This window comes from Perognathus longimembris, chromosome 3 (genome assembly GCF_023159225.1).
Source record: "Perognathus longimembris pacificus isolate PPM17 chromosome 3, ASM2315922v1, whole genome shotgun sequence".
NCBI classification, from domain to species: domain Eukaryota; kingdom Metazoa; phylum Chordata; class Mammalia; order Rodentia; family Heteromyidae; genus Perognathus; species Perognathus longimembris.
In genome coordinates, this window is record NC_063163.1 from 53,707,165 (window position 1) to 53,724,194 (window position 17,030).

General features: G+C 40.9%; 1 protein-coding gene across 6 annotated transcripts in view; it reads right to left on the reverse strand.

The window, feature by feature from the left end:
* Window positions 1–17,030, reverse strand: part of Fry (FRY microtubule binding protein) — a 348,931-nt gene that overhangs the window by 201,367 nt on the left and 130,534 nt on the right. For all 6 annotated transcript variants that reach the window (XM_048341548.1, XM_048341549.1, XM_048341547.1 and 3 more), the window contains exon 2: window positions 13,352–13,551. In XM_048341548.1, coding sequence (XP_048197505.1) covers window positions 13,352–13,551 — 200 coding nt within the window. The remainder of the gene's footprint in view (window positions 1–13,351; window positions 13,552–17,030) is intronic.

The following is a 17,030-nucleotide window of genomic DNA, read 5'->3' on the forward strand; positions in this document are numbered from 1 at the left end:
CCTCCCTTCCTCCCCCCTTCCCTTTTCGTTGGTAATGGGGCTTCAAATCAGAGCCTTGTGATCTAGGCTTTTTTGTTCAAGGCGGGAGCTTTAACACTTGAGGTATACCTCCACTTCCAATTCCTTTTTTTTTTTTTAAGTACAATAGCTGTCAACAAATATATCATTTACAATTCTGTTTCTGGATTGTAGTCTCTTGGTGTTTTCAAGTAGTGTGTGGGTGTGCGCATGCACGCACGTGCATGTGCATGCGAGCACCAGTACTGAGTCTTGAACTCAGGGCCTCACACTCTCATTTGAATTATTTGGCTCAAGGATGGCACTCTACCACTTGAGCCACAGCTCCACATCTAGCTTTTTGCTGGCTACTTGGAGATAAAAAGTCTCACCAACTTTCCTGCCTAGGCTGACTTTGAATCAAGATCTTCAGATTTCAGCCTCCTGAGTAGCTAGTGTAACAGGCATGAGCCACCAGCACCCAGCAGTGTTAATTGGTCCCAACTTGCCCCTTCAGCTATGCAAAGTGAGCTCAGTGAATGGGCTTTCAGTACATTTTGATAGATCTTTTCCTACTTCCTTGGGATCTCTCCTGACCAGCCAGCTGCTCTTAGCCTTTATCTCCCACCATCCTGCCTTCTTACAGCTATCAGTAAGTTGAAGCCATTTCATCATGGTGCTTTCCCTGACCACACACCCTTCTCTTTCTACTCCTCTTAGATTCTGTTCTCCAACATGTGCTCTACTGCTACCTTCCCTTCCTCCTATATTCTGTCTTCAACCAGCACACTCTGTTTTTTTCTCTCAACACTAAAAATAGTCTCCCAAGGGGACCCAGGAATTTTCCAAATGGCAAGTCTGGTGGCCCTTTTATATAGGACTTTTCTCCCTGGATTTTCAGCTGCAATGAAACATTTCGATCCTTCCTTCCTTTCCACTCCAATCATCCCACCTCCCGCCTGTTCTCTTCCTGCTCCTTTAGACATTCCTTCTCTGTGGCCTTCACAGGCCACTATCTCCTTAAGAATGTTTACATTCCCCAGGGTTGCATCAGCTAGTGAAAGCCTCCTGGTTGGAACATTCCAGGCCCATCTCCTATCAACCTGTGTGATTACAACTGACAGATGGGAGTGGAAAATCCCAAAGCAATCAAATAGGGGTGGCAGGGCCAAGGTTTGAATTCAGGGCTTCATGCTTACTAGATATACTACTGCTTGAATCATGTCCCTCATCTTTTTTTGCTTAGGTGATTTGAAGTAGGTTCTCACTTTTTGTCTGGGTTTATATGGGCTATGATCTTCGTATTTATGCTTCTGGCTATAGTTAGAATGGCAGGTGCATACTACCATGCCAGCTATTAGTGGAAATTTTGTCTCAGAAACTTTTGCCTGGCTGGACTTACACCAGGATCCTCTTGAATGGCTATGATTCGTAGTATGAGAAAAAGGTGCTAGGAAGAATACAGTATTTAAAGAAACCTTTATGGTTGAAATACATGAGACCCAGTAAAACCTAAGTCACATTACTGTTAATTAGCCTGAAAATCAAGACCTGTGCTAGTCAGAAATGCCACACTATTACAATAAACAATAAGGCTGTCTAAAAATGTAGTGGTGACTTTTAGGAATGTTAGCAATATGTTGAAAGCTGGTATCAGTGGCTCATGCCTACAATTCTAGCTACTCAGAAGGCTAAGATCTGAGCACTGTGGTTCAAAGCCAGCCTAGGCAGGAAAGTCTATGGGACTCTTATTTCCAGTAAACTACCTAAAAAGTTAGAAGTGGAGCTGTGGCTCCAGTGGTAGAGCATTAGCTTTGTACAAAAGAAGCTCAGAGACAGAGTCCAAGCCCTGAGTTCAAGCACTAGGACCAGAAACTATGGTAGTGTACATTAAAATTTATGCCAAAGATGAAAAGTCCTATTCAGAAGTCATAGAACAACCATTTTTGATCTACAGGCCTTCTAATTTATTCATAATAACTTATTATGAGCTTTAGATTTCACTATAGTCTGTGGGCTCATCTGAAGTCTACCTGATTCAGTTACTAAGTGGACCTTTTAATGATTATCTCTGATTTGAGCCACTAATGATTCTTTGTTTATGGCTAGTGTTTGGATTCCTAGATGAATTTCTTTATAAATTAAGGAGGGTAGGAGCTGGGCATAGGTTGTTTATGCTTTAAACCTAGCCATTCAGGAGGCTGAGATCTGAGGGCCATGGTTTGGAGCCAGCCTAGGTAAGAAACTCTCTGTAATTTTCATCTCCAATCAACTACCAACTCCAGAAGTGGAGCTGTGGCTTAAGTGGTAGAACACTAACCTTGAGCAAAAAGCTCAGAAACTGGCATAGCCCCCTCCCATCCACCAAATAAAGAAAAAGAAGGGTGGTAGAGAGCTAGTCATGAGTGAAAAAGCTAAGGGGCAGTTGCTCAATCCCTGAGCTAAAGCCCCAGTACCAGCAAACACACACACACACACACACACACACACACACACACACACACATTTTACATATTGCTTTATAACTTGAAAAATGAGCTAGTACTTTGATGAGTGAGATATACATATTCCCTATGTGATCAAGATTGTTTCTTAGCCTCCTTTCTAGAAGGCCTTCCTATGGCTTCTATCCTTATACTCAGCAGGGGGCTAGGCTAACAAATGATTTTTTTTTTTTTTTTGCCAGTCCTGGGCCTTGGACTCAGGGCCTGAGCACTGTCCCTGGCTTTTTCCCGCTCAAGGCTAGCACTCTGCCACTTGAGCCACAGCGCCGCTTCTGGCCGTTTTCTGTATATGTGGTGCTGGGGAATCGAACCTAGGGCCTCGTGTATCCGAGGCTGGCACTCTTGCCGCTAGGCTATATCCCCAGCCCCTAACAAATGATTTGTATACTCTGTATATTTCCCTTATTAGGTCACCTGTTTCATGAGACATTTAACCAGAAAAATGAGTTGTTCTGCAGAGAGTCTGACTTGGGGCTGTAGTATGGAGATGTGAAAGATGTGTTTCTACTATTTACATATCCTTAGTCAACAGACACGTAGCATTTGTTTAGCCCAGGAAGAATGGCATGCTTAATGGTGCAGAAAAATCACCCTTTGCGACCTTGGGGGGTGTGATGAACCATTACAGGAACTATGCCATAATGGAGGCTGATGAGGCTGTGAGACTGGGAGTGTGATTAATTACAATCAACTGCATGAAGAACCATCATGGAGAGATCCAAACTTAATTAGAAATGGTAATTGGGTCCTTTAGTATGGCAGGATTTCTCATTTCCCCAATTTCTTAAATATTAGGAGGGATTTCAGATGAAAAGATCTGATATTTTCTGATATCTGGACCACTGTAGACAAGGCATGTGAGGATGAAATACAAGAGGATGGCTAAATATTCCATCTCTCTTTGGTTCAGAGTAGGGAAGTAATATTCTCTTATATGCTCTGTTATTTTATTTTTTTTTCATTTCATTTCATTCCATTTCTGCTGAGGATTCAACCCAGGGTTTTGTGCATGCCAGGCAAGTGTTCTACCACTTAACTACCTCCCCAGTAATAAAATATTTTAAAAAGAACCTTGTACCAAGTTCAAGAAGAATCTAGCATCTCATTCTCAATCTGTTCCTCTCATCAGGCTAAAGTCACAAGGGGAAGCTGGGGTGAGTGTATCCACTTGCTCGTGGTTTCCCTTATGGCCACATATTCTCAGAACTGCTTGAACCTCTGGTTCAATGTAGCTGGTGAGGGCTGGGCCTTCCATCCCCGTGTCTTCAGCCTAATGTCGGGTGAGCCAGAGACTGGTCCTCATGCCAGCTCCACTATCAGCTCCCAGGAGGAGCTGAAGCCTGAGAGCAGAGTAGGGACAGAGGTATGTCAGCAGACATTACTGCATGAACCTGGAGTGGTATTAGCATGCAGTAAGGCTGTCATTAGCTAATTGCTTGGCCTTCCAGTGTTGGTGCCAGCTGGCCACAATTGATGTTTGTACAGGGTTGGTCTTTAAGGCATGACATTATTTTATTACACGTTCATGCTGGATGTTGCAGCCCAGTTTGCCATCCTGGATTCTGCAAAGACTTTGTACCCAGTGAAAATAGTTTGTGGAACTTCTAGCTTTCATTCAATCTTATGAAACAGAAATCCCCTTCATCTTTTCTTCCATGCTGTGTGACTTTTGATCTTCCATCACAGGAGGACACCATTAGCATCTCTGTGAATTATCACCACTTCCACCAGCCACACCTGTGTTTCACACCTGGCACAGGGCCAGTATTGAAAAACCCTGCCTGCAGTAAAGATTTTGTGTGGAGAATTTCCAGACTTAGGCACACTCAGCAATGCAGATGCCATTTCCACAACATTTCTTATTTTAACAACAAGAAACCCTCCCAAACTCACGTCCTTTTAGCTGGGTGCCAGTGGCTAACACCTGTAATCCTCGCTACTCATGGTTGAGATGTGACGATCATAGTTGGAAGCCAGTCCAGGCAGAAAGCCCATGAAACTCTTATCTCCAGTTAACTACCAAAAAGTGGCAGAAGTGGTGGCATTGCTCAAGTTCTAGAGTACCAGCCTTGAGCAAAAAAGTGAAGGGGGATGCCAGCCCCAGAACTGGCAGAAATGAAAGAAAAGGAAGAACAAAAGAAAGAGTCTTTTAAAATACCAGATCCCTAAGGAAAAGGAAAAGTCTACTCTAGCCAGGCACCAGTGGATCACACCTAATCCTACTCAGGAAGCTGAGATCTGGAGATTGCAGTTCAAAGCCCATCCAGGCAGTAAAGTCCCTGAGACTCTTATCTTCAATAAATTACCAGAAAAGCCAGAAGTGGAGCTGTGGCTTAAGTGGTTAGAGCACTAGCCTTGAGCACAAAAGTGCTGGGATAGTGCCCAGGGTCCTGAGTTCAAGCCTCAGGAAACTAGCACCAAAAGAAGAAAGAAAAAAAGAAAAAGTATACTCTGCCTCTGTGCCTCTTAGTATTTTCTGAAAGACAAGATAAAAGCCAGGCCTGCTGTTTTCTTTTGCAGTCCTACAGATTTTTTTTTTCCAATTTAGAAAGTCAAAAGAGATGGAACTATTTTCCTTCTAATTCTTTGGTGGATTCAAAATGCTTCCTTTTCCTATTGACATTTTATGCTGATCGATTCAGTTCCCAACTTAGCTTTGATTGTATCTCCTGTAGGAACAGAAGAAAAGTTGACCAAGATGGATTCTGACAGCCAAGAATTTTAAGTCAGAGATGCAAGAGTTAATGCTTCCATTCTGTTACATGCATTTGCAACACTCAGCCTGGCTGCTACTATGTTACACAAGTAAAAATAATGCTAGATCCCACGGAATTGCCTTTGCCAGAAGCACATGTTGGTTGTGGACTGCAATGCAAAGCCAAGTGTCTTGTGTATTGGCCAAGTGGCAGGAAGTAGGGTGGGCTAAAGAAGCAGTGTGAACCAGGCATGGATGCCTCATGCATATAATCATAGCTACTCAGAAGGCCGAGCCCTAAAGACAGCAGTTCAAAGCCAGCTGGGTAGCTCAAGAGACTCTTCTCTCTAATTAACCACCTTGGAAGTAGAGGTGTAGTGACACCCATGAGCAAAAAAGCCAAGTGAAAGTGTGAGGCCCTGAGTTCAAGCCCCAGTATTACCACACACATACACAAATGAAGGGAAGATTGATTGGATGGGATGGCCATTGGGGATATCCCACAATGCTATGCGAACTTCTGCTTACAAGTGAGCCTTACTTACAGCACAGAAACTCACCTTGAATTTATCTACAGAAGAATTAAAAATTCCATGACTGGTAGAATAACAGACTATGATAACCCCAAATGCAATAAATATTTGAAAATGCTGAATGGAAAATAACTGGTGTTTCTGGAGATTTTGTTGTTGTTGTTGTCTACATGGTGAGTACAGATAAAGCTTTGGGTTTGAAGGGAAGGACATCGGAAATAAGATGTCCTGAAACAAAGTTTGGTCCTAAACAGTGAAACAATGGACTAGGGAATAATCTATCTACCAGTACAGGAAGATGAGAAGTAATGACAGTGGTTTTTGTCTACATTCTAGGAAAAGCAGAAAGATTAAGAAAAAAAACAAAGGAGGCATCATCAATACTATGTAACCAATGTGAGAATGTAAGGCCAAATCGGTAGTAGAAAGAGATAAAATAATAAAAGTAATAAGAGATGGTAAAAAAAAAAACAAAACACCTATGCCATATACCATGAAGAAGCACAAGAAATGTCAAATAGGAAGAAGCACAAGGTGCCAAGCACTGGTAACCAGTATGGGCAGAAAAATTCATGTGACTTGATCTCCAAACTGATCAGCAAAAAGCTGGGCCAGAGGCATGGTTCAGATGGTATACAACCAGCCAGACAAACAAGCTGAGAAAAGGTTCTGAGTTCAAACCTTGAATCTTGTACTATCCTCCCCTCCCACTTCCCAAATAAGCAGCAGCAGCAGCAGCAGCAGCAGCAGCAGCAGAGGAGGAGTCTCAACAAGAATATCATCATCATCATCATCATCAATCCATCCAAACATATTATCATAAACAATGCAGAATGCCAAAGACAAAAAACACAAAAGCAAATGACCCAAAACCAAAAAATTCACTAAGAAATAAAAATGACAGACTGTACAACAGCAATAATAGAGATACCACAGTGAAATACCAGCTTTAAGGTCTAGAGGGAGCAGGAATATTAACCCAGAATCCCATTGGGAGATGAACTATAAATGAGATACAGATAAAGACATCCAGAGGAATAAGACTGAATTATTTACCACCCACTGATTCTTTCTGCATTATGTTCTGAATTAAAAATATAAAAACAAGACAAATGACCCCATTTATCTTGTTTAAGGACACTTGAGAAAGGCAAGATAATGGTAAGACTGAACAAGAGCAAATGCTATCAAATGTCCCCATGAAGCCATAAAAGTAGAATAAAATTATTGACATATCCATAAATATTAATGACTTGAGCATCTTTTAGGTACAAAGAGCAATACTGTTGCCCATGGGAAATATGTTTACAACATATTTATAAAGAAAAGAATATAAAATTTGCTTTTTATATGATGTTTTTATTTCTTATACTTTTAGGCTATTTGGATATAGGAAAAAAAAATTTTTTTTTGGCCAGTCCTGGGGCTTGGACTCAGGGCCTGAGCACTGTCCCTGGCTTCTTTTTGCTCAAGGCTAGCACTCTAGCACTTGAGCCACAGCGCCACTTCTGGCCATTTTCTGTATATATGTGGTGCTGAGGAATTGAACCCAGGGCACTAGGCCATATCCCCAGCCCAGGATATAGAAAAATTTTATAAAAGTTTATAAGTAAACTTATCAACTTTAATACATGGTATATTATCTATTACACACAGTCTATGGCACTGATACAATAAAGTTGTCTTTGGTAGAGTTACTTCAGATTCCTCTCTCATTCTCTTCTACAAGGTTAAATCCCCTCTTTTCACTTTTTAATTTTTTTTGGTCAGTCATGGGGCTTGACCCCTGAGCTCTTCTGCTCAAGGCTGGTACTCTACTGCTTTGGTGCCATATCACCATTTCCAGTGTTTTGTTAGTTAATTGGAGATAAGAATCTCATGGACTTTTCTGTCTAGGCTGGCTTTGAGCAACAAACATTCCCAAGTATCTGGTATTACAGATGTGAGTCACAGTACCCAGCACCATTATCATTTGTCCTTTCTTTCCTTCTTTTTTATTATGACAGTTCTGGGACTTGAACTCAGGTCCTAAGCACTGTCCCTGAGCTTTTTTGCTCAAAGCTAGCCCTCTACCACTTGAGCCACAGCTCCATTTTTTTACTTTTAATTTTGTGCTGACTAATTGAAGATTAGAGTCTCCTGGACTTTCCTGTCTGGCTGGCTTTGAGCAACAAACCTCCACTCTCAACATACTTAGTAGCTAAAACTGCAGGCTTGAGCCACTGGCACCCAGCTAACTACCATTTTCCATACTGTCAGAACACCTGGTAACCTGCAGATAACTTCAAAGTATAACTTCCTTCCTTGTACTTTAGTTCTGTGTATCAACTAACACAAAACATATCAACTGCTGTCAGGTTTAACTGAAAGAAAAGTAGTATGCTTGAAGAAAATATAGAACCTATCCCCATGTGGTCCATGGCAATATTCATGCCTATGGTGGATGAAAACTGTTCTTAGCATGTGCGCTTCCTGTGCTTCCTCTGCTCCATACAAACAACCCTCTGCACCACTAAATTCCCCAAGATGGAGGCTCCAGGATGACAGTTCCTCCATCTTCTCCAAATGCCAGCCCTTGAAGACACTCGATTCCTTCGAGCCAGTGTTTGAAGACTGATAGGCCCAGATTGATAAGGTCTGGGGAAAGTATGGAATTCTGAAAGTCAATCCTTTGCAGGCTTAAAAAACAAACAAACTGGGGCTGGGAATATGGCCTAGTGGTAGAGTGCTTGCTTCCCATACATGAAGCCCTGGGTTCGAATACCCAGAACCACATATATAGAAAAAGCCAGAAGTGGCACTGTAGCTCAAGTGATAGAGTGCTAGCCTTGAGTACAAAGAAGCCAGGGACAGTGCTCAGGCCTTGAGTTCAAGCCCCAGGACTGGCAAAAAAAAAAAAGATTTCTATGTAGCCTACAAAATGATAAATCTATACTTCCAAATATTTGAAAATTACTTTAACTGCTTCAAGTTTTAGTCATAGTAAGGATCACAGAATACAATTTTGTGATTTGTTGTACACCTAAGTAAACTCAGTTTTTCAAAAGAGTCACTGTCTTTCTAAGTGAGGCTAAATCAGAAAGATTTATTAAAAGTTCCCTCAGAAGTAACACACACACACACACACACACACACACACACACACACACACACACACTTTTCCAGGTGTTGGTGGCTCATACCTGCAATCTCAGCAACTCAGGAAGGTGAAATTCAAGGATCATGATTTGAAGCCAGCCATAGCAGAGAGATCCATGAGACTCTTACACCTAATCTACCACCAAAAGGCTAGAAGTGGAGTTGTGGCTTAAGAGGTACACACTAGTTTTGAGCACAAAAGCTGAGGAACAGTGCCTATGCTCTGAATTCAAGGCCCAGGACACACATGAAAAGCAAAAAACAAACAAACAAAACCCCAACCAACAATACCTTTTGGACCATGGCTGTAGCTCAATGGTAGAGTGCTAGCTTAGCATGCACAAGGGTTCCATCTTCAGCAAAACACAAACAAAATCACCACCACCACCACAAAATACCTCTAGTAATGGTGACAGGACAAATATGTCAAAGGTACATTTATGCTTCCAGAATCAGCTAATGAGACACAGATCCATTTATAGTCTGTGTATTATAAGTAAGCAAATGTAAGGATAAAAATATTCATCAGATAAGATATGGCTATGATACAGAAGTATGTATTTCTGCCAAAAATGCAGGAAATAAGTAATTTGTTAAAAAACTGGTTTGAGTACATTTCTTTAGAAAAATAACTTCAAGTTCATTTTTAGGCAGTAGTGCCTAGCTATGGCTTACTGATGAAAAGAATGTATGATTTAAAAATTGGAGTGAAGGAGAAGGTTGGACTATTTAAGGTGTGTCACAGAAAGAAATACAATGTCTACTTCTAATTAGAAGAAGGCTATGGCACATACGAGCCACTTAGACCTAGTTCTACTTTAGAAAGAAAAAAAAAGCTGGGTGCTGGTGGCTCACACCTACAATGCTAGTTACTGAGAAGACAGATCTGTGGATCACAGTGCAGAGCCAGCCTGGGCAGGAAAGTCTGTGAGACTTTTATCTCCAATTAACCAGCAAAGCTGGCAGTGGAGCTTAAGTGGTAGAGCACTAGCCTTAAATGAAAAAGTGCCCAGACCCTGAGTTCAATCTTCAGTATAGGCACAAAAACGACAAACACACAAAAATGACCATAGTAAACTGTAAGCTGAGTAAAGATGAACAAATTAAGCTCAAATTACTCACAATTTTTGCCTTCTCTTGTGTGAAGGAGTGAAACGAATCTTCACGGTACCTTACCACTCTCTGTTCCCTAGACCCCTCTCCCTGCTATGTTCTTGAACCCCAGAGCAGCTTCCCTCCCTTGGACAAAGACCAGCACTGCTCTGGGCAATGGAGTTTTGGAAACTTGTTTTGGTTGACTCAAATTGCTAGAGCCCTATGTTGGTGTAAAAGCTGAGCATGTGCTATACATTGATGGTTCCTGCCTGTAATGTAGCTACTCAGGAGTCTGAGACCTAGAGGATCATGGTGCAAAGTAATGGGGGAAGAAAAGTTCACAAGACTACATCTCTAAAACAGCCAGAAAAATGCTGGGCTGGCAGGACACCAATAGCTCACACCTGTAATTCTAGCTACTCAAGAGGCTGAGATCTGAGGATCATGGTTCGAAGTCAGCCTGGGCAGGAAAGTCTTTAAGACTCGTACCTCCAATCAATCAGTTTAAAGCTGGAAGTAGAGCTGTAGATTATGTTAAGAGCGCACTAGCTTTGAGCAAAAAATGTTCAGGGACAGTGCCTAGGCCCTGAGTTCAAGCCTCTGGTCCAGCATACACATACACACAAAAACTGAGTATAAATTCCTTAGATAAAGAGGGCCATGCAATGACTGACCATAGTGTAGTTAGCGTGGATCAGAGGAGGATGCTGGCATCACCCAGCCTGAGTCCAAATTAAAGCCAGGCTGTGTGACTTTGAGCAATTACTTAAAACCTTCTCTGGGCCAATTTTGCCCATCTGTCAGTGGGAAATGAACTAAGGTAATTGAAAAAGTAATAAATTGAGCACCATGTCTGGGAGACAATAAGTACACTGCAAACTATTTTGTAATACAAATAGTAGAAACACAAGAACATCAGTCAGTGGAGAAAAGATACTATATTAAGGATACTATATTAAGGAAAAGGTACTATATTAAGTTATTTCTTTACTTATTGCCAGTTTGACATTGAACTCAGATGCTGTCCTTTTTTCTCAAGGCTGGCACTCTACCACTTGAGCCATGCCTCCATTTCCAGATTTTTACTGGTTATTTGTAATTAAGCTCTGGGATTTGTCTGCAAAAGGTGGCTTTCAACTGTGATCCTCAGATCTCAGCCTCCTAGGTAGCTAAGATTACAGGTCTGAGTTACCAACACCTGGTTTAAATGTATGTGACTTAAACTGTAGAAACAGGAAACATTTTTCTGTAATTACAGGAAGTTAATTGCTGAATAGAATGTTATAAGCAGAATATATAAATATAGCCTTCATTGATTGAATAACAAGAAAATGCAAAGTTTTTAGCTTTCAGATACACATGTAACAAACTCTTGAATTCTAATGCTCAAATCTCAAATTGTGATTTTTTATAAAGGTCATTTTCAGTGGGTGATATGTCAAGTGATACACATTTTTAGAGATCTGTTTGGCAGTTCAATGACATTGTCTGTACATGTTTTAAGCTATAGTTCTGAAAGCAGATTCTGGGTCATCTCCTCGTGCTCCAGTCTCTTCACAGGAGGTAGAAAGCCACATACCTCGTAATAGCTACTTCTCTCTGAATTCCTTTCCTTTTCTTGTATTGTGTATAATCCCATCAAGGTAAAAAAACAAAAAAAAACACCACACAAGTCATCTGATTCTAACAATTGTGCTTCCTTCCTTCCTCACTGTCCTTTAGACTCAGTGCACCCAGAGCCCTGGTAAAACCATTATTACCATGAGGGTGATGACGCCTGATGCCCAGAAGACACATCTGCAAAGGAAGACAATGAAGCCCAAGGGTATCCTCTGTCTAAGGAGGGAATGAACGGTCCTGGAGTCAAGTATTTCCTTCTGATTTGCAGAGGTTGAAGTGGGGGTTCTGAAAGGCTCACATAAACACTTCCTATACCACATGGAACCAAGAACCTCATGTTCTCACAGGGCAAGTATGATAGTTACTTGAGAAACACTGGTTTTCTTTCTTGTTTGCTTTAAAAATCAGACAAGAAATTTTGCTTAAAGCATATACAGGCCCAGCACCAGTGGTTCATGCCTGTAATCTTAACTACTTAAAGAGACTGAAGTTTGAAGATCCCACTTCAAAGCTAGCCAGGGTAGACAAATCCACAAGACTCTTATCTATGAGTAACCAGTAAAAAGCTGCAAGTGAAGCTTGCTCGAAGCTTGAGGCCTTGAGCTCAAGCCCTAGCACTTCACAAAAACAATCAAAATACAAAACAAACACAAACCTATATATGTAGCAGAGACTCTAAATACAGTTTTTCAATGCTTAATGCTAATTCTGGTTAAATTTTTTTTATTAGTCCTTAATGCAGAGTTTAAGCATGCTATGAAATTGTTATTGCTGAATATTGTTTTATTAAAGTTCCTAACATTCAAATTTTTCCCTTTAAATTAGGAAACTTCCCTATAATCTTTAATAAAATCACCGATAATATTAAGAAAAAAAATATTTGCAAATTAGAGGAATAGTAATCGATGCTTTGCAAGAGTGGTAAAATCTGGTAGTATACAACCCCATGTTGGTCAGGGCTGGTTCCAGGACATTATTTTGTACATCCATTCCACAGATGGATAAGTTCCTTATTTGCCTGTTATCTGTGCACATACTCTTGTACATGAAATTATTTCTAGATAACTTATAATATCCCAAACAATGTAAATACTATATAAATGGTGCTATAATTCATTTTTGTTTGTATGGTTGAATTTAGGGCCTGGGTACTGTCCACGAGCCTTTTCAATTGAGCCTAGTGCTCTACGACTTGAGCCATAACTCTACTTTGTGGTTTTTTTGATGATTAATTGAAGAGTCTCAAAGCCTTTACTGCATTGGCTTCGAACCTTGAGTCTCAGATCTCAGCCTTTTGAGTAGCTGGGATTACAGGTGTAATTCTACAGGTGCATGACTTTTTTGTACCAGTACTGGGGTTTGAACTCAAGACCTGAGTGGGCACTGTCCCTTAGCTTTTTTGGCTCAGGGTGGCACCCTACTCCTTCAGCCATACCTCCACTTTTGGCTCTCTGTTGGTTAACTAGAACTAAAAGTCTTATGGACTTTCCTGCCTGAGCTGCCTTCGAACTGTGATCCTTAGATCTCAGCTTCCTAAATGGCTTAAACTACAGGTGCAATCCACTGGCATCCCTCTACTGTAAAATACTGTTTGAGATATAATGACACTAAAGGTCTTACTTTTTTTTGTACAAATGCAATTCTTTTTTTTTTTCAAATGTTTTCAATCCAAGGTTTGTTCAAACCCCACCAGGAGAGCCCACAGATATGGGGACTGCCTGTCTCAAGGGTATGGATGAACTTAAGCAGGTGTCATGACCCATACTCACCAACGGTTCGGCCATAATGATGCGGATCTTGCGTTCAGCCTGAGTAGTGAAGTTGACAAATAAACTCTTGAGGACATACTCTCCTGGTTTGCTGTCTGGGTCCACATTGATAGGTAACATGGTTGGTGGCCCCTTCTCCCTGTGCGTGCCAGAAGCAGGGGGAACCGGAGGCTTGATATAACCGTTGCCGACTGGAGATGCTGAAAAACAATGAATCTTCTTACTGGCTGAGGATTACATCACAAATATTCAGACAAGGTATGTGAAACCATAAGAAACAGTGTTTGAGGGCTGGAGCTATGGCTCAGTGGTAAGGATACACACTTAGAAATCACAAAGCTTTGAGTTCAAACCCCAGTACTACAAACAAGGAAAAGAAAATAAAGTGTTGGAATGTAATTGTTTTGGTTATGTTCTGTGTGCATTACATCACATTTGATAATCTCAGAAATTTTCTATAACATTAATATGGCTGATAATAATAAGTATTAAGATGTTTGGGCTTCTATTTCATGTTCCAAGCAAATAGATTAAGAGCAAATGGCTTAAGAGACTATTTGAAAAAAGTGACATCTTGTCTAGGTTTTCCTCTGTCTTCTGTGCTTCAGTGAAACAATGAACAAGATTTTGGGGTCAAGATTCTGGGGTCATCTCTTCCTGAAATCTCTAAGAGCCAATTTTTAGAATCTGGGATGGATAGAAAAAGTCTGAGGATATTCTGTTTGTGCTGTCCAAGGTATGGATTTAATTTTTCACTTTCACCACTTTTAGGTCAATTCACAATGCCATTTTTCTTTTTACTTGTAGCTTGTATAAGTTTGTAAAAAAAATTGTTATTATAAAGGTGCTTTGAGGGTTAACATTACATAAGTCAGGTCAATGCCCTTTTTATCCTTGATAAAATATACAGTCCTATTTGGATTAGATCTTTAACAGAGGCAGCTATCAGGACTCCAGGTGGTGGCCTCAATTCACAATGCAACTGTTTTAATTAAACAGTTACTGAAAAAAAAATTTTTGGATCATAAGTATAAATTTCTCTACTTTTTAATGATACTCTGTTTGACATGCTGATGTTAGCATATAGCTGGGTGTGGTGGTATATTGACCCATCTACTGAGGAGGCTGAGGCCAGACAATCACTTGAGTCCAGGAGTTCAAGGTCACCCTACGTATCATAGTGAGACTCTGTCTTAAAAAAAAAATCAGCAACTTCTAGCAAGCACCAACAAAAGCTGGAGTTGTGGCTCAAGTGGTAGGTCACCAGCCTTGAGCAAAATAGCTAAGCAAGAGCACAAGTCCCTGAGTTTAAGCTCCAGTACAGTCAGACACACCCCAAAAGACTTGTCACCTGAGTAATACTGTAAGCAGCTTTCTCAAAGAGGTTAGTCATTCTAAATAGGCAAGTACAAGGTCAAGGGATAGCAATCAAATGCCTCCCACCTCAACCTTACCTCTTCCTCCTCTTTCCAGTGAAAACACCTTGTTGGAGCAGGGTATCTCCAACTGCAACTCACAAAAGACCATGTATCTCTATAAGCTATCTTCTTATCAAGGACATTATGCCTTTGGAATAGAAACCTAAAGCTCCTATTTCAACCACCACTTTTTCTGATCTATGGTTTTCCACAGGGTTGAATCCATTTCTAGATGGCAGCTATAATTGAGTTTATGTAAAATATAATTACAAGGCCATATCCATAAACACAAGACTCTAGGGGCTACTATTAAATGAGAGATGTCCATAAAATTACCTCTGTCAGTCCTCCTGCAGAGGTGCATTTGAACCAGAGCTGAAATGCACACGCCTTCATTCCTGCTAGATACATCTTCCATTTTACACCATCAAAGAACAAATTCACTGTTACCGTAAAAACATATTATTCGGCCAGGCACTGGTGGCTCATGTCTGTAATCCTAGCTACTCTGGAGGCTGAGATCTGAAGATGGAGGTTCAAAGCCAGGCCAGGCAGAAAAGTATGTGAGACTCTTCTCTCTAATTAACCACCAAAAATCTAGAAGTGGAGCTATGGCTCAAGTGGTGGATCAGAAAAGGCCAGGCAAGTGGGCTGGGAATATGGCCCAGTGGTAGCGTGCTTGTTTCGTATACATGAAGCCCTGGGTTTGATTCCTCAGCACTACATAGATAGAAAAAGCCAGAAGTGGTGCTGCAGCTCAAGTGGTAGACTGTTAGCATTGAGCAAAAAGAAGCCAGGGACAGCGTTCAGACCCTGAGTTCAGGGCCCAGGACTGGCAAAAAAAGAAAAACAAAAAAAAAAAAGAAAAGGAAAGAAGAGGCAAGGGAGCAAGACCTTCAATCCAAAGCCTGTACCAGCACACACACACACACACACACACACACACACACACACACACACACACACACACAATCTACCTATACTGCAAAGCCTTTGAGACACTGAAGATTTTGTACCAAAGTCTGTATAAACAGCAAGAGTGAACTGGAACTTCACAGTAGGGGTGGAATCAGAGGATGGCACCCATCACCCTAAATGTCACTCATATCAGCCTGGAAGGATGGAGACAGACACAGTAGGGTTAATGGGATAAAGGTCCTGGAATTGGATTCACTACTGAGTTTCAGTAACTTCTCTTTCTCCTACCATAATAAATTCCTAACAAGCCTTTTGTTAATATAATTTTCAAAAGTGAACATTATGATATAGGCTCCCCTCTTTTTTGTATCTGTCCTGGGCTTGAAGTTGGGGTCTTGGCGCTTTCCCTGAGCTTCTTTGCTCAAGGCTAGCACTTAACCGCTTGGTCCACAGCTCCACTTCTGGCTTTTGTGTAGTTAATCCAAGATAAGTCTCCTGGACTTTCCCACCCAGGCTGGTTTCAAACCTTGACCCTCAGATCTTAGCCTCCTAAGTAGCTAGAATTACATGACTGAGCCACTGGCACCTGGCTGACACACTGTCCAATTGTTTGGGGATAATATATTTGAAAGCTGTTTTTATTACTACAGCTTTATAATATAGCTTGACGTTGGGTATTGTAATTCCTCCAGCACTGTTCTTTCTGCTTAGGATTGTTTTTGCTATTCTAGGTCTTTTATTGTTCCATATGAATTTCTGGATTGCTTCATCTATTTCATTAAAAAATGGTGTTGGGATATTAATGGGTATTGCATTGAATTTGTAGATAGCCTTTGGCAATATTGCCATTTTGATTATATTAATCCTCCCAATCCAGGAGCATGGGAGGTTTTTCCATTTCCTTAGTTCTGACTTAATTTCATTTTTCAGGCTTTTAAAGTTCTCATCAAAGAGGTCTTTCACTTCTTTGGTTAAGGTTATTCCTAGGTATTTTATGTTTTTGGGGGCTATTGCAAAGGGAGTTGCTTTCCTGATTTCAGCCTCGGTCTTCAGGTGGTTAGCATAGAGAAAGGCCGTTGATTTTTGAAGGTTTATTTTATATCCTGCAACTTTGCCAAAGTTTTGGATCAGCTCTAGTAGCTTGGGGGTAGAGTCTATGGGATTCTTTAGGCATAGGATCATGTCATCTGCGAAGAAAGTTTAACTTCATCTTTTCCTATTTGGATTCCCTTTATATTTTCTTCTTGCCTAATTGCTCTGGCTAGGAATTCTAGTACTATGTTGAAGAGCAGGGGAGAGAGTGGACATCCCTGCCTTGTTCCTGATTTTAAAGGGAATGGCTT